General features: G+C 46.9%; 1 protein-coding gene across 11 annotated transcripts in view; it reads right to left on the bottom strand.

Moving 5' to 3' along the window:
• The window catches only part of BRD4 (bromodomain containing 4), a 217,541-nt gene that overhangs the window by 99,189 nt on the left and 99,656 nt on the right, over nt 1-18,696 (bottom strand). For 10 of the 11 annotated variants that reach the window (XM_075902152.1, XM_075902151.1, XM_075902155.1 and 7 more), the window contains 3 exons: nt 13,275-13,593; nt 7,395-7,532; nt 5,073-5,208 (listed from right to left, as the gene is read on the bottom strand). In XM_075902152.1, the coding sequence (XP_075758267.1) occupies nt 5,073-5,208; nt 7,395-7,532; nt 13,275-13,559 (559 nt within the window). In that variant the 5' untranslated portion in view covers nt 13,560-13,593. Of the gene's footprint in view, nt 1-5,072; nt 5,209-7,394; nt 7,533-13,274; nt 13,594-18,696 lie in introns of those variants that run through there. The other variant, XM_075902158.1, reaches the window with a different exon arrangement.

Genomic DNA, 18,696 nt, shown 5'->3' with positions numbered 1-18,696 from the left:
TTGACGTGTGGATTCCTTGATTAAACAGTCATTGAAGTAGGGGAAGATGATGACATTTTATCTTCTGAGAAAAGCTGTGACCACCGCTAACATCTTCAAGAATACTCGAGGGGCCACAGAAAGACCAAGAGGGAGGATTCAGTATTAGTAATGGTCTTGACCTACAAAGAATCTGAGAAATCTCCTGTGAGCAGGATGAATGGTAACATGAAAATATGCATCCTGAAGGTCAAGGGCTGAGAACCAGTCCCCTCTGTCCATTATGGTTATGATAGTTTGCAGGGGTCACCATTCTGAATTTTGTGTTGAGGATGAACTTGTTGAGTTTCCTGAGATCCAAGACTGGCCTCCAGCCCCGTTTTCTTGGCTGTTAGGAAATAATTGGAATAGAACCCACTTCTCCGATATTCTGTGAGAACCAGTTCTATTGCCCCTAGGGTGAGTAGCTTTTGTACTTCTGCTTGTAGTAGTGGCTCATGAGATGGGTCCCTGAAGAGGAACAGGGTAGGGGGTGTGGATGTGAAGAGGATTTTGTAGTCCGATTTGATAATTTCGAGGACCCACTTGTCTGAAGTCACGTGGGCCCATTCTTGGTAAAAGGGTCTCAGGAAATGATGGAAGGTGACATTTGGATGCGCTGGATCTGTGGAGTGGCCACTCAGTCCCCCGACCAAGACTTCAAATTTGCTACTTGTGTGAAGTCAACTGGGAGTTAGAGGACTGGTTCTGCTGAGTCCTCCTTCTGTTGGAGCGCTGCTTGAGCCTGTTGTCATATGGCCTCTGCTGTTGTCTGTAGTAGTTATAGCCCCATGGCCTTTGGTAGGGGGTGTATTTGCATCTTTTGTTTGGTGTGGGTATACGTCTCCAGAGTATGGCACAAGGGTCCTTCATTGAGTGTAGGACTTCATCTCTCTTTGTGGCGAACAGCTAGTTTATATCAAAGGAAGAGGTCCTCCATTTTAGACTGTAATTCTTTTGGGTCCCCTGATGATTGTAGCCATGAGGCCCTACACATTACAACTGCTGTAGCTGGAGCCCTGGCAGCTGTGTCAGCAACATCCACTGCAGCCTGGAGGGCAGTTTTTGCCATGTTTCTTGTCTTGCGGTGTAGACTTGGGTGTTTGGAGTTCTGATTAACCGACTCTATGATTAGCGAGTTTGGTTGGGGATGTGCGAAGAGGAAGTCCATGCCTTTTGCTGGGATTAAATATTTTCTATCCATCCTGCAATTTGTTAGGGGGATGGGGCTGGAATTTGCCAAAGAACTTGTGATGGTTCCAAGATAGATTCGTTAATGGGTAAGGCTATCTTTGAGGATGCCATGGGTTGTAGTACTGTAAGTAATTTATATTGTTTGTCTTGAACCTCATCGATACAATCGATACACATGTTCCCAAGGAGGCCACTGAGGCTTAAATTGTTGTGGAGGATACATCCACAGCTGGTTAGGCCACGGGAGATGTTATTGTAAGGAATGATCCTGATATGAATGCCAGGAAGCCACTGATCCTGATGGAGATGAGTGGCACAATGAAAATCTACTCCACTGCCTGCTACCGTAGTCAGCGTAGTGAACAGGCTCCTGGTCTCAGAAGTGTACCCAGATGAGGGGATTTCTGTAAATGATGCGTCTTGCACAATGTTTTCTTATGCTCCGGTGCCAGAGCATGTTCGGGTTCAGGCCGAGCAGGGATGGCATTTCGGGGTCTTTTCTGGCCCTGGCTGTCATATTTTGACAATGCGGTCACTTATGTGCTGCATGAGTCTCTCCAAGACATTTAACACAGGACGCGTGTCCGTCCGAAATAGGCACTGAGTCATGGCATGAGTCACATTTCTTAAAGCCACGAGAGCCCGGCATGCTGAAAGAAAAAGCCCAGGCAGAGGGTTTGGGTTTTTTTACCCCCCTTCAGGTAAACATTGAAACTATCATTACCTGACTAAACTATGAAGTATTACTAAGCTACCTATGCTATTTGTTTTGTTTTCCTGTCAGAAAAGAAGAGCATTGCTCTGACTCCATCTTCAGCTGAGGACAGTAGAAAAGCAACTAAGGGGGCTTGCGCCACTTGCGCACTCAATGAAAGGCAGGAGTGCAAGGCACTGAGTGCACAGGCGCAGCACGAGGGGCACTGCTCCCCAAAAACCTCTGATCAGTGATGCGAGGACACACCGAGACTTGAGTGACACACAGGGACACCACTCGATGAAGACACACTTCCTGGGGGCTTCCCATTTGCTCCCATTGGCCAGGATCTGAAGAATGCAAGCAGCAGGAGGCCGTGTTACATGGTGTCTGCAACAAGGTGCGAAAGCAAGTAAGTGCCCCCCCCCACCTCCACGTGCCCAGACCCTGCATCCCCACCCTCCTCATTCATCCTCCCCCACCGAGACCCTGCACCCCCAGCCTGCTCCTGCCCCTTCCCCATGGCCAGATATCCTGCCCCCAGCCTGCTCCTGTACCTTCCCTTGCTCCTATCCCCAGCCTGCTCCTGTACCCTCCTCCTGGCCAGATACCCTGCCCCCAGCTTGCTCCTGCACCTTCCCCCTTGTTCCTGCCCCCTCTCTTCTGGGCAGACACCCTGCTCCCAGCCTGTTCCTGTACCCTCCTCCTTGGCCACACACCCTACTCGCAGCCAGCTCCTGCACCCTACCTCCCACCTAGATCCTGCACTCCCATCCCTATCCCACTCACTGGCAGCCCTGTCCTGCACATTTAACCCCTCATTTTTGGCTCCATCCCAGAGTGTGTGTGTGTGGGGGGGAGGGGGGGGGGGAGGAAACACGACAAAAATCCACTAACCCTGGAACCCTAGAAGAATAAATCTGTCCGGAGGCCTTGAACTTCAGTTCTCCCTGCACCATGGGACTGGAGCACCAGGGCAGCAAGGTGTTTCAGTTGAGGGCCACAGTGAGGGTTAGGGCTTTTTTCCCCCACTTCTCACTTGTGTGGCCCCGACCCCAAAAAGATTCCCCACTCCTGCCATAAATAAAGATGTGTGTTGGACATAATATTTTACTTTGTTGGCCAAGCTTCATTTTTTAAATAATCTCCCAATTAGGGCCCAGCCCTCATCTGGCCGCAGTGTCATAACACTCCTGTACCCCCCCTCACATACCTGCCCTGAACTCCTCATACCCCCACATCCCCAAACATATGCACCCCCACATCCCCAGTCTTCCGCACCCCCATATCTCTAGTTTCCTGCATCCCCACATTCCCAGTCTCCTGCCATAACACTCCTGCACCCCCCCCCCCACAACACTGTGCGCTGAGCCCGTCATACACCTGAACCCCCTGCCCTGAGCCCCTCATACATCCCAATACAGACTCCTGCATTCCCACATCCCCGGTTCCCTACCATAGGATTGACAGAAGACAGCCTAAATGCATGCCTAAAGATGGATTTGACCAGTTATGATGTAAACTTCAAATAAATGTGTAATAAGATACAGCAGCAGAAGTTCCATTAAATAAAGTCTGAGTACAACGTTTCAGGGCTGAAGTTCTCTGCCAGCTTCAAAGACATTGACACTGGGTGCTCCTCCCTGGGACATACTGCATTGGCTGGCTCCGAAAAGATGGGTCTTGGAGTCAGACATCTGCTCCTCGCTGGCCTCCAATTCTCCTTCTATGGCGCCAGAGAATGGGGCTGGTTCCAGACAGTTCCCACTGGGGCTATCTGTCTCTGCACCCAGAGTTCTTCCATAGTGCTGCTTCTGCCACAGATGCTGGAGAGCTGAGCACCAACAAACTCAGTGCTGGGTCTTGACACAGCAAGGTGGATTATAATCTCACAGCAGCCTCCATAAGGAGCTGATTTAAATGGAAGTCCTGCTCCTTTTTTGTTCTAGGGTGAAATCTTTTACAAATCCTGCACTTGTTCTCTTAGGGCACTTCCCTCAGACACTTTAGACAAGTATCATGGGTGTCAACAGCTGGCATAGGCTTACTGTAGACCCTGGAGTGCCTGAGCCTTTGGGACTCAGAGATGCCCCACATCTCCATGGGAAGATACTTGGTTGAAGTGGAGGGGAAATCCCCACTCCCAATAGCTAACAGAGATACAACTAATGCTAAACTACACTAACTGAAAGGCTAGGGCAGGGGCGAGAACCCCACAGGGCTGGAGCACACAATCTACTAGCCTGGACCCTCCTACTGTCTTTCCCCTGCTGAGTCAGGGGCTTCTCACTTTGCTTCTCACTTGTGCGCGGCCCTTGACTCAAAAAGGTTTCCCTTCCCGGGTAAAGGAAACAAAGAAGAGCTTGCTAAGCAAGCCACCAAAGTTCCAATGACTGTCACTAACAGCAAGAAGGAAATGTGGAGGAGCCAGATTGGCATGGTCACACTGTGTGCCATAAAGGCCCCACTTCAGTGGGCTCCACAGCAGACTTCACAGGTGTTGTGGAGGGAATTAATTTCCAACAACTGCACACGTGGCACGCACACACACCTAACTGGCATCGATATGAGCAATCATTCAAACTTCTGAGAATCAGTTTCCCTTCAGTTATTAATTACAGTAGAAACGGCTATTTTGCAATGACAAAAATTAGCTATTACATGATAGTACACAAAACTCAAGAAAATGGTATACTACTGCATATTCTGCTTGTCTGGCTACAGTAAATTACTTTTACGGTCTTTCAAAATGATAGTAAATTACAAACGGACAGTAGTAAGATTTTACTCCTATAGTTCTCATCTTTCGAACTTTTCTGAAAAATAGAGAGAACCATTTGCTTGTGATAGTTACAATGTGTACGTATTACATGGTTTTACTGCATAAGCAGGGTTATCCAAAAGCCAGACATGGTCAGGGGAGTTCTAAAACGTGGCCCATGTCATTTGCTGTCAAGAGAAACACGGCTCAGATGTCCAATGTAGTTAAATAACTGGAATTAAGATTAAGCATTTTATGTTGGGATTTGCAATTTGAGTATTACATGAGGATAGCTGTTAATCTGTTGCTATTTTATGCAAATTGCAGGGACCCCGCAACCAGTGAGCAGTAGTGAATATACCTAAACAAGGAATGAACTCAAGAATGGGCAATCAAGTACTTTACCTGCTTCCTTTCTCCCACGTCCTCTTCCTTTTGCCTGGACTATTACAATTTCAGTTTCTTCTTCAGTCATTTCAGAGATTTTCTGCAGAAAAAGCTTTTCTAGAGCTTCTGCCATTAAGACTATGTCATCCCCTGGCTGGATTAATAATACATAGATAAAATAAATTAGGCAAGCACACACTTTCAAAGAAAGGTTTTCATGAGATTGTTACCTAAATAAAAAGTCACATTTAGGATTTAGCTCCATCTTTTTCACCCTTTAATATAGAGTTTAGTCATAACCAAGGTACAAAATGCAACAGAACCATTTCAATACAGACACCATGCACCTCAACCACTCATCCTATCTTGCATTCTACTACAGTAGTCCTCAAACTTTTGAGGGTTTTAACCACCCTTATCACACTCCCTGCCCCTACTTAACTGGGACCAGAAGTAGGGAAGGGAGGAGTGGAGGAGAGTGAAAAATAAACAGCGATAAAGGGTTGGAAATGTCTGGGGCTGCAGCTAGGACAAGTAGAGCTACAGCCAGGCTGCAATGGGGGACAGCATCTGGGTCCATGGCCAGGTGCAGCTACACTCTTTGGATTGCTCCGAGTCTTGGCCCCAGATTGGGAATGGAGCCACAGCCAGCCGCCAAGACTGGGGATGAGGCCAGGCAGAGGACATGTGGGGCTGGACCAGAGCAGAACTGGGAGAGAGTAGGAGCTGGGTGGGGTGGCCAGCCCTCCCCTGCCCCTGCCTTGTGGGACTGGCCTAGAGGAAAGTAGTGGGATGAGGGGGGAAGGTAGCGGAATAATCCCAATTTGTCAGTTTACAATGTTATGATAAGCAGGCTGCATTTTGAAAAAGCCATAGCAGGTATGTGTGTTAAGGGGGAACCTGAATGCCAATATGGCAGCCTCTCTTTGAATTTTAATCACAGAATTTTACCCACTCATTATGGACAAAAGCATAGAGCTGTTTAAAGAAGATTGTGACTGGCATGCAGCAAAAACTGGGAGGAGGGTGTTTTCTTTTATGGCAATAAAAAAAAGGGGGGGGGAGTAGAGGGCTCAAAAAGGAGAAAAAAAATCAAGAACTGAGTTTTAGCCTTCTTAAGGCTAAGATGACTGGAATTCCACAAAGATGTAAGAAAAACAAGTTGAGATACTAGACTGGATAAAAGGAGATAGTATATCAGTGGAGAGTATGTCTGTGAGTCAAGAGCATAATGACTGTAGCTAAACCATGTTTGCATATAGAATGCCCAGAGAACACTGAGGGAGAAAAAGAGAGAAAGCCTTAAAATGAAGTCTTGAGAGACAGTAACAGAAGAAACACTGAACAAGCAATGTGAGAGGAAAAGAGAACCATGAAAAGCCAATGAAGGGCAAAATGTCAAGACTTAAGGAATGGTTGATGGTGTCGGAAGTTGCCAAGGGGTCAAGGAAGAAAAGATGGAGCACAGAAACTGAGTTTTGCCCAGCGGAAGGTCATTAGAAACTTCAATGAAGTGCAGAGGGCAGAAGCCAATTGGAAGATCAAGAACAGAACTGCAAGAAAAACTCCAAACAGCTGTTGCAGATAAAAAGTTCAATGGGTTTGGGAATGAAGACAGGAAGAAACACTAGAGCATGGTCTGAGGCCTAAACATGCTTGTATTGTGAGGGAAAATTAATGTGATGAGAGAGGATAAAAGTGGAGATGGGCGAGAGCAGATGTGAGAGGAGTTAGAAGACAAGAGGGGACAAGGAACTTCAGCTGAAAAAGGAGAGAAGGCATGAAGTCTTGGTGCCAATGATGAGGGGAAAGGAGGAAGGAAAGTATAGCGTAGTGAGGAGGATCATACCACATCTTTACACAAATCAGAAAAATCTTATGTGGGTCATTGAACTTCTTTGCTGCCCGTAGAAACTACAAGTTAATAACTCACATTAAGAGTCCCCCTCAATCCAGTTCATTGCTTCCTTGCTCTGTTACCTTGTCCAATGTTTGGTGATCTTCATCTTCTCGCTACTTCAAAATTTTACAACTTGGCCATGTCCCCCACTTCACTTTTAGAAGCATAAATCTATTATTTGCCCAATCTAGTCTCAATTATAAATATCCCACTCCCTGACACTCGAGAGATCCTTTTATTATCATTGCTGCTCTCTGAATCTTTTCCAATTCCTTGATATTCCTTCTGTGAAATGGCACACTATGCAAAGGGGAAATCTTCTAGTGCCAAAGTAAGAATACAAATGGATCCAAAGAACTACCCAACCACATGCAGTTCTTAAGTGGTGCAATGATTACAGGACATTCTCTTGGGAGGTCCAAATTCATAAAGTCATGTACCTTATTGTAGATGTAACAATTTGTAAACATTGTATTGAAGTCCTGGATACATTCTTGAGCATTCCAGTAGTAGTTATTCTCCAAGCGTTTCCTTATTGTTCCCATGTCCATAGGAGTTTTAATAATTTTATAATAATCCTGTGGAGATTAAAGAAAAAACTACCAGTTTGGAAGCTGGAAAAAAACCCAAAACTGGTACACAAAGTGCATATTTACAGGTATTACAATAGGACAAAAATGTAAATGGGTAACCGGTTAACTGGCACCTGGCCTAGCTGAAGCAGCCCCCCCGCCCATAGTGCAACAGGCCGTTTAACCAATTAAACATGTAGCTTAACTGGTTAACATTTTAAACAGGATTTTAGACCCCTACAAATGCAAAGCTTTGATAAGCTTTTATGTGCCTCTTACTTGGTATCACTGAACTTTATGAATTACTCTGACCCGGGGTGCCCAACTCATGGTCCTTCAGAGCATTTCATAAGGCCAGTGACCTGTTTCAACAAAATATGCTAACGGATGATTCATTAGTGTTTTGTTATCATATTTCATCATTTTAGTATACACAAGGAAATATGCTGAATTTAATTGGCCCACACAAGACTGAGTGTAGGTTTGTGTAGCCCTCCTGTGTGTCAGCTCTAAATAAACCCCTGGAGCTTTTATATGAAAACTATAAGCTTTCACATGAGAACAATATTATCAGAATTCCTACCTATCATAAAGAATTCTTGCCTCAGTCAGCACAAATCACTTCACAATAACTTAGGCTACATATTTAGGGTGATGTAAGTCATCTTGGGTTGATCAAGTTACAGTTGGGAAGATCTAAGTAGGATATTAGGAAAAACTATTTCACTAGGATGGTGGTGAAGCACTGGAATGGAATACACCTAGGGAGGTGGTGGATTCTCCATCCCGAGAGGTTTTTAAGTCATTGGCTTGACAAAGCCCTGGCTGGGATGATTTAGTTGGGGCTGGTCCTGCTTTGGGCAGGGGGCTGGACTCAATTGACCTCCTGAGGTCTCTTCCAGCCCTATGATTCTATGATTCTCTATGATCTATTTGGACATAAAATGGGTTTCTGGCCAATGTTAGTGCCCAATTATGGTGACGCAGTAAAACCACCTTCCTAAATGGCACTGAGCCATACTCAATCTACAGAGGTTGGAAGTATATAGACGCTGCATGGCTTATGTCAAAGACCTGAAAGTTAAAAGGGATCCTCTAGTCCAGTGGTCACCAACCAGTAGATTGGGATCTACTAGTAGATCCTGGAGCCTCTGACAGGTGATCCTGACTGGACTGGCCAGGAAGCTAGGAAGTGCTGACTCTTCAACTGCCCCTCCCTCCACACAGTGCAGGCCACAGAACCTCACCTAACCATTCCTGAAATAGACCCTGAACCTCTGGCTGAGTGACTGAAGTCCTCAAATCATGGTTTAAAGCAGTGGCAGGCAACCTATACACCAACAGAGTGTGTGTGACTCACGAGACATTGTGTGTACCATTGCCCACAGGGTTGGCAGATTCCAATGGTTTCTGTCCAGAGAGGTTTTTTCCTACCAATATTACTAAAGTGATGCTTATATAAAGCAAGGACACATGAAGTGAAGTGCATGCTGATTGCACACAACACTGATTGTAAGAGCCTAGTGCTTTCTCTGCATCCAATCAAAGTGCTGCTACAATTCAATCAGGACACCCCACAAATTCCAGGTAAATAAGCATAGTTAGCAAAACTACCCTATTCCAGGAGACTGTCTTAGGGTACGTCTAGACTACCGCGTTTTGTCGACGGAAGTTTTGTCGACAGATACTGTCGACAAAACTTCCGTCGACAAAGAGCGTCCAGACACATTGAGTTCTGTCGACAAAGCAAGCTGCTTTGTCGACAGAACTCCGTAGTCTGGACGCAATGTTACAGGCAATAACACCTTCTGTCGACAGAGTTCTGTCGACAGAAGGTGTTATGCCTCGTAAAATGAGATATACCAGCGTCGACAAAACTGCTGAGTTCTGTCGACATTATGTCGACAGAACTCAGCGGTAGTGTAGACGCTGGTATAGTTTTGTCGACAAAAGTCCACTTTTGTCGACAAAAGTAGGTAGTCTAGACACACCCTTGGTTACGAAATGAAAGAGGACCACTGAGATGAAGGAGACCACTCATGCAGTCCACCTCACTAGCCTAGGTTGCCCATCATTTGTTTAAAAACTTAAAAGTTACACAGAAATTCACCATTTACACTCATTTAAACCTGCAAGTTACCTGGGACCCGTGCTGCACAGAAAGGCAAAGACCACCCTATACTCTTTCCCACTCTGACCAGGGGAAAATTCCTTCCCAGTCCCAAATATCTCAATTAGTTATTCTCTGAACACGAACTACCAGGCAAAGACACATCCAGGAAAGAATTGTCTGTTGCAGCTCTCAGCCCTGGCAATCCTCTAAGAACAGTTACACAATGACCAACAGTGATTCCTCTGGTCATATTTGTGAATGACACTGTCCAAGCATCAAGATTGGAAGACACCGCTCTTACCCTTTAAAATGTCAACTTTTTTTAAATGCTTTTTCCTGATTGCCAGAGATCCTACAAATCTGTTTACTTCCAAAAAAAAGTAAAGATTCTCTGTAGAAAATGAAAAATCTGTATTTTTATGTATGGTGAAAAAATAAAAGTTATATACCATGGAATCCGGATTATCCAATCTAACTGGAACCAGAGCCAGATTGGATAATCAAAAATTCAGACTGACAGCCCCAAGTGGAGGGGCTTGGGCTGTCAGCTTAAAAATTGTAAATATTAATAAAACATGGTGTTCAACTGATACCTACATATGTGTTGTAGCTAGGGATGTTAGATATCAAGTAACTGAATAGCTGTGTAACCACATGAAATCTTAGCATTTACATAACTATTCAACAGTCTCTGGGGGCAGCAGCCAGTGCACTCCCAGCTCCACTCCTGAGGAGCCCCTACCACCCTATGCTGTTGCCTGTCTATCGGAGGTGGCAGGGGTAGCCAGTTCGTGAGGGAGCCAGTTTAAAAACCAGCTCCTTGCGCAGACTGGCTGCCTACCGCCCCGCTGCTGCCTCTGATACAGAGGCAGCAGCGCAGGGTGACAGCAGCCTCTGTCCATGGGGGGTCCAAACTCTACACAGACAGAGGCTGTTCCGCATCCCACAGACTAGCCCCTGTCTGCAGTTGAGCAGCTGCATACCACAAAGAAGCAGTGGTCCCAGGCTTGCCACAGACAGAAGCAGCCCCGTGGGATGCAGAGCAGCCTCTGTCCACAGGGTGCGTGGACCAATGCAGACAGAGGGGAGGGAGGAGGCAGCACCACGGGGCCAGTGCTGGGGGAACTGGCTTTTAAGCCAGCTTCTGCTTTCCCCCACCCTGCCCGATAGAGGCAGCAAGGGAAGGACATGTGTGTAATCAACAAGATTAACCAAAAAGCCTAGGCTTATCGGTTAATTGTATAGTTGAATACATGAGGACATCCTTAATTGTAGCTAGTGAAAAATATTCAATTTTTCCTTTTAATCATGGAAAAACATGGGTTTTGTCATTAGAGAATTTTGGGCTCTCTCATAAAAATGGATACTTGCTGATAGCCAATCATGGTAAGCAGATCTAGCTCTTTGTGGTGTACAACTGCTCAACCAAACAGACTGGTTTCTCTAGCAGCAGCCCCTGTCTTCAGGATGTTGAACAGCCTCTGCTCATGGCAAGCCTGGGCCTCCTGTGGGCAGAGAAGCCACGGGGGGGGGAGGGGGGAGAGAAGTGGCACCACAGAGATAGTGCTGGGGGGGGGAGCCAGCTTTTAAGCCAGCTCCCCCACATACCAGCTCCTGTCCTCCCCACCCCCACATCTTGCTGCCCCTGATATAACCAGTTGACTGATTAAAGGGCAGGTGGGGAGATCTTGGAGTTATCATGGACAGTTCTCCAAAAACTTCCACACAGTGTGCAGCGGTGGTCAAAAAGGCAAATAGGATGCTAGGAATTATTAGGAAAGGGATAGAAAATAAGACCCAGAATATCTTACTGCCCCTATATAAAACTATGGTATGCCCACATCTTGAATACTGTGTACAGATGTGGTCTCCTCACCTCAAAAAAGATATTTTGGCCTTGGAAAGGGTTCAGAAAAGGGCAACTAAAATGATTAGGGGTTTGGAACGGGTCCCATATGAGGAGAGGTTAAAGTGACTGGGACTTTTCAGTTTAGAAAAGAGACTGAGGGGGGATATGATAGAGGGCTATAAAATCATGAGTGGTGTGGAGAGGGCTGATAAAGAAAAGTTATTTATTAGTTCCCATAATAGAAGAACTAGAGGACACCAAATGAAATTAATGGGTAGCAGGTTTAAAACTAATAAAAGAAAGTTCTTCACACAGCGTGTAGTCAACCTGTGGAACTCCTTGCCAGAGGAGGCTGTGAAGGCTAGGACTATAACAGAGTTTAAAGAGAAGCTAGATAATTTCATGGAGGTTAGGTCCATAAAAGGCTATTAGCCAGGGGATAAAATGGTGTCCTTGGCCTCTGTTTGTCAGAGGCTGGAGAGGGATGGCAGGACACAAATCGCTTCATCATTGTCTTCGGTCCACCCTCTCTGGGGCACCTGGTGCTGGCCACTGTCGGTAGACAGGATACTGGGCTAGATGGACCTTTGGTCTGACCCAGTATGGCCGTTCTTATGTTCTTATACCTGGTTAGCCTTATCTATTAGCTAGCTTCCTAATGTATGTGTAGTTCCCCTTTCTGAAGTTAAATGCTCTTGTGGTAGACTTCCTCCCCAGCTCCCAAGTATGTTAAATTTAATTACATGAGGGTTACAATTACCAAGCAGTCCAACTACAGTCACCTGTTGGATCAGTTCCTGTGCTCTGGAAGAGCTAAACTGAGAACTGCCTTTCCCCTGCTCCAAAGAGGAGTAACTGAATGATGTCTAAAACTTTATCTCTGCATACCATCCTTAGGTGACATATATCCAACCAATATGGCAATACTGGAAATCCCATATTATTACTGAGATTTTTTTTTTTTAAACAAACTCTCTACTCTCTTTGAGCATTTTGCTATCACCCCATCTTGGTAAGGCGGTCAGTAGTATATTTCTCCTGCAGTATTCACATGGTGCTCTCTCCAAAAGAGCTCCCAACAGCTCCCCCATCTTTTTTTTATCGTTATAGACAGATAGCATATTTTTTACAATTCCCTTCTTTCCCCCCCCATGTCTTTCAACATGGACTTGTGTAGACAGTGAAGTAATGACCATGGAGACACAAAAGAGGCTTCACAATGGTTGTAAGCCAATTAACTATGTTTACAATTAAAATATTCCCTTATAAAACTGAATATTACCAAACAGCGCTAAGAGGTACAAGAAAACAGCTGATGGAAGCCTGTGAACTCTATGAGCACTCCACTAAGGCCAGGCATATTTTTCCTTCTATCAAAGCCTGTTCTAATACAAAATAGCAAGGATCAAGCAAGGAACTACACAGAATACAATGTAGTATTCTGAGTGGCAGGGAAGAGTGGAGAGCTCTTAATTATCTAGTCTGGACTAGGGGAAAGGAGAGGCAGCAGTACCCTAACATACTGAACTATTCAAAATATTTATTCCTAGTGTATTTTCTGTTTGTAAATGAAAAGGAGTATTATTCTTAATTATAAATATCCCTCCCTCCCTTTAATTTGAAGGCTGGCTGAATCACTGAGCGTCCCCCTCCCTGTCCCACAGCCAAAACCACTGATTCAGTGATTTCAGAAGGCAGAAAGTATTCAAGATACAAAGGACTTCATATCTACACAGACACAAAGTGCAATCTGAGAAGCAGCAGCAATTTCTCAATCTGTACTTACAGGGAGGTTTAGCTTGACAGCATCCACAGGATGATGAAAAGGCCACGCAAACTGATGTTTCCATAGTGTCTTGAGCACCACTTTGAGCAGATACTGCAGTTGGTTGGTCTGTCGCTTGGGCTTGTTAGGGTTGGAAGTTTCTGGTGGTGGGGGGTTAGTGCCTACAGTATTGCCTTGTTGGGGTTGGGCCTGTGCCTGTGTTGTAGACATTTGTGTAGTTTCTAGTCCATCCCCCATTACTGGTAAATTTCTCAGTCTTGTCCCAGGACCACTCTCCACAGACATGCTATTGATCCCATTGCATTCCTCACTGGGCACTCTGTAAAGCAAATGAAACAGCATTAACTGCAGGACAGTTGAAAGGGGACAGTTTTCATTACTAACTAAATATTGCTTAAGTACAAACCAGGAGATACAGTGCATGGCTAGATGAGTATGCACACTAAATAAACTGCATACTTCAAATTTACTGAGAATTATTGGGTACGCTTCTTATAGCCTGCAACCGTTACAGAAGAGCTTGTTCAGTAGCAGGTATCAGCCAAATGACTAGTCATATTCCTAGATTCTAAGGCTGAAAAGTATGTCCTGGGTCATTCAGTCTACTAATGCCCCTCTTGTCCCAAATATACCTAGCCATTTTCTTCTGTCTCCTTATAGGATTGGATATACCTTCTATTGTATTTGTCCATTTTAGAGCAAGTTCCCCCCTCTCCCCCGCAAAAAGCCCAGAAAGAAATAAAATCTCTCAGTATGAGTAGTCTTATTAAAGTGTAAACAGAAATCATCTCCTCCTTGGTTTCTCATAAATGAAAGCCAAATTAGTGTGGCATTGTTAACAGCAACACCGTTAATGTTTAATTGCTTTTGCCTCCTAAATCCTTTCACTTTCTATGAAGAGCACAAACCTTAACTATCAGACTTAAGTCCCTCCTTATAAGGCTCTAGCACAGCAATTATCCAACTTCATTGTACTGTGACCATGTTCTGACAACAAAAATTACTACACGACCCCAAGAGGGGAGGACTGAAGACTAAGCCCAAAATACCCTGGGTGAGGTGGCCAAAGATGAGGCCCAAGGACTTCTACTCTGGGTGGGGGGAGGGGGAGGGAAATGTACCATTAGCCCTGGGCAGTGGGATTTGGACTTTGGCTTTAGACTTCCTGGGGCCCAGGGTCAACACAAGCCTTGGCAACCTCATTAAAATGGGGCCCCAACCCACAGGAGAACCCCATTCTAGCTTATGAAAATAGCTTTATATTTCAATAAGCTATACTGAAAATATCAATCTTAGACAGGAATTAGCGAACATGGAAATTAAATATAATTGCAAACTTTTTCTAATTTAAGCAAATCATGAGTCATAGCTAACAATTTCTGTGAAGTGTTTCAGTCATACTATTCAGCACTAATCATTTAAATCTGCCTACGTGTATCTTCTTTGCTAATTCACATATAACACTGAGAAACATAGTTCAAACTTGAGACATACACAGAAATTAATAACAGACACTATTATACACCACTGTTATCTCATCAAAATGAGTCTCTCAAAATATAAGTTTTTCTAATTCGCCAAAACTGCTTTCATATAACACCAAAGGAACCTGTCAGACAAAGCACTACTCTTAAACAACTTTGCCATACCCCAGCCAGTTCTGTGCTTACTCAGTTGGAATAGAAGCAGTGGCCTCTTCCCAGAGCTCCTCTCCTTCTCTCTAAAACCTTGGAAAGTAATGTTACCACATACAGGTATACAAGCACATACAGCCGTGGTTACCAACCAGTAGATCGGAATCTACCAGTAGATTTTGGAGCCTCAGACAAATGATCCTGACTGGTTTGGCCAGGAAGCTATCAAGCACCAGCACTTCAATTGCCCCTCCCTCCACTGTCAGGCTGTTCCTGCACTCTACTCTGCCTTGGAGCTGCCCCCAGGGAGCCTCTTGCTTGCTGTGCATGGTGTGCGAGGGAGATGGACATCAGCGCCCCCTCGCCGCCCTAAGTTTCCCTCCTCCTCCTATTCCTGTACCCCATCTCCACACAGAGCGAAGGGGGTGGAAGGAGCTTGGCAATGCAAATCTGTCACTCTCACACACTGTGTGTGTCTGTCATTTTCACAAACACACACAGTCATTCCCTCTCATCTTCTGACCCAACACATACATGGGGGCTTCTTGTTACTACTTTTACTGCTTGCAAAGTGTGTTATTTTGGGTTTTGACTAAGGATGTTAAAGACTTGTCGACTATCCGATAAGCATTTGCTTATCAGATAGTCTTTTGAATAGTTGACTAGTCAATGTACATTTCAGAGGAGGAATGCGGAACTCTATGTACAGCCCAGGGCCAGCGGGAAGTTCCACTGACCCTGGGCTGCACGCAGGTGCCTTCTTTGAAATGTATTTCAAAGCCATGGAGCCCTGGGGACTCCCACAGCACTTCCTGGGGAGCCCTGAGTCAGCTGGGAAGACCCCAGGATCTCCGCAGCAGCCCCTTTGAATTGTGCAGATGTGTGGCTCAAAGGAACAGCTGCTGTCCGTGGATCAGCTGTTCAGCAGCTGCTGTCCCTTTAAACCATGCATCCACAGGATTCAAAGGGGCAGCTGTCCCCAGCCTCCCAAAGCATTTCCCCAGAACCCGGGGGTCAGCTGGGAAGTCAATTAACCGCATTTTAACATCCTTAGTTTTGACTGGTCTGTACATTTCATAATTTTCATTTCTCTCTTACGCGTAAATTTAATTCTTTTAGTAGTGAGTTCTAAAACGCCTAACCTGTCATGGCTGGAGTCATTATCCCTATGGTACAGGCAGTCCCCGGGTTACGTACAGGATAGGGACTGTAGGTTTGTTCTTAAGTTGAATCTGTATGTAAGTCGGAACTGGCGTCCAGACTCAGCCGCTGCTGAAACTGACCGCCAGTTCTGACTTACATACAGATTCAACTTAAGAACCCCAAGCTTCCCCAAGTCAGCTGCTGCTGAAACTGATGAGCGCTGATTCCAGGAAACCTGGGGCAGAGCAACTCTGCCTCGGGCTTCCTGTAGTCAGCGCTGGTCAGTTTCAGCAGCGGCTGACTTGGGGACACCTGGGGCAGAGCAGCTGGGGTGCTGCTGGGTTGCTCCAGTAGCACCGCTCCTCGGCGCTACTGGACCAACCCAGCAGCACCCCAGCTGCTCTGCCCCAGGCGTCCTGATTCACCCACTGCTGAAACTGACCAGCAGCGGCTGAATCAGGACCTGGGGCAGAGCAGCTGGGGTGCTGCCGGGTTGGTCCAGTAGTGCCCAGAGCGGGTGCTGCAGGACCAATCCGCAGCGCCCCAGCTGCTCTGCTCCGGGGTCCAAAACAAAAGCCTGGTCTGCTGGGGGGGGAGGGGCGCACTATCCGCGCCGCCCCCCCCCCCAGCAGACCAGGGACACGGGGAGCAGAGCAGCAGCGGCAGCGGGGTGCCGCGCCTCTGAGGCTTTGCTCTGGCAAAGTCTCAGAGGCGCGGGACCCCCCCCCCCCCCCCCCGCGGCTGCGGCTTCAGTCCCGGTGCCTGTGGTCTGCTGGGGACAGTCCCCAGCAGACCACAGGCACCGGGTCTCAAGCGGCAGCAGCGGCGGTTCCCGCGCTTCTGAGGCTTTGCTCTGGCAAAGCCTCAGAAGCGCGGGAACCCGCCCAGTGCCCCTGATCTGCTGGAGACTGTCTCTAGCAGACCAGGGGCACCGGAGCAGCTTACGAACGGGGCTCTCTCGCCCCGGAGCTCGCAGGTAGCAATCCGCTACCTCGACCTCCGGGGCGAGAAAGCCCCGTTCGTAAGTGCGGATCCGACATAAGTCGGATCCTCGTAAGTCGGGGACTGCCTGTAACTGCTGCTCCTGTAAGTGGCTGGCATGTCCCTGAGAGAGGGAAAGCAGGGGTTCTCCACGTGCTGTCCTTGCCTGCAGACACCATTCCTGCAGCTCCCATTGATCAGTAATGGGGAACCATAGTCAGTAGAAGCTGTGCGTTTCAGTGCCTGTACATGAGGGGCAGCACATGGTGCCATTGCTGCACATGCCAGCTGCTTTCAGGAGTGGTGCAGGGCCAGGGCAAGAGTAAGCCTGCCTTCACTCCACTGCTCCACCACCGGGAAACCGTCTCAGTTAAATGGTGCACAGCCAGAGCCTGCTTCCTGAACCGCTGTCCCAGCTCTGAACCTCCTCCTACACCCAATCTCCTGTCCCAGATGTGAGTCCCCCTGCACCCAAACTCCTTCCTAGATCTTGCACCCTGAAACCCCTCCTGGACCCCAATCCCCCACCCTAGGCTAAGCCCAGGGCCCCTCCCACACTCCAAACACCTTGGCCCAAGACCAGAGCCTGCACCCGAATCCCCTACCCCAGCCTGGTCAAAGTGAATGAGGATGGGGAAAAAGGGGGATCAAATGAGCAGGTGAGGCCTTGGAGAAGGGGTGGAGCAGGGGCAGGGCCTCAGAGAAAGGGTGGGAAGGAAGTGGAGCAAGGGTATTTGGGTTTGAGGTGGATCTTACATTGCACTTACATTGAAAAAGTGATCTTGTGGTTAAAAAGGTTGGAGACCACATACATACAGGTATACAAAGCATCTCCTCCCTGAAGATCTCTAGGCCAAGGCTGGGCCAGATCTGGCCCACCTAACACTTTTATCCAGCCCACAGACTGCATCTAGCCACTTTTTATTTATATCCTGCTGCCCAGGCCACTGAATTTCCAGGCAATGGCCCAGGCAGGAGGATCCTATTGAAATGGCTGATGGCTCCTGTTCACGTTGCTCCCCTGACAGGGGCTAGTGCAGCGAGCATTTTGTTTAGCTGCAGCAATTCCAGGTGGCTGCCAGGCAATGCGGTAGTGGCGGAGCTGGGAGCCCTTTGCCGTGTTTTTAATTCAAAGCCTCCAGCCCAACCTCTTCCACACCAGGCCCTGTCCTTTCCAGGGGAGGAGACCCGGTCCATCACCACATAGCAAAATTCATTAAGTGGCTCCCCTGCAAAAATTATTGCTCATCCCTGCTCTAGGTTCATGCTAGACCAAATATCCAGCTATAGTAAGATGTGCCAACAAAAGATCAGCTAACCATGCTGACACTTGTCTATGCTCAGTCAAGAACCTCATCCAAACATTAGGCCATGGATGACAATGATGACAGGATGGGTGAGGTATCTTATTAGAACACTTTCTGTTGATGAAAGAGAGACATGCTTTTGTCTCACAAGTTCCTCTTGTTTACATGCAGAGGGGAGGTAGAACCCAGTGCTCACAGAGAACCAGTTTTTGAGAGAGGAAGCAGTGTGGGATGGGGCTCCTGCTTGTCCGCCCGTGCTGCTGCCTCTGATAGAGTCAGCTCGGTGGGAGCTGATACACACACCGAGAGCCAGTTTAAAAGATTCTAATACTGAGACAGCCCCAGGGGAAGGGAGGT

Source organism: Pelodiscus sinensis, chromosome 19 (assembly GCF_049634645.1).
Source record: "Pelodiscus sinensis isolate JC-2024 chromosome 19, ASM4963464v1, whole genome shotgun sequence".
Classification (NCBI taxonomy): domain Eukaryota; kingdom Metazoa; phylum Chordata; order Testudines; family Trionychidae; genus Pelodiscus; species Pelodiscus sinensis.
Note: the sequence above shows the minus strand (reverse complement) of the source record. Positions and strands in the feature narration are given on the sequence as shown.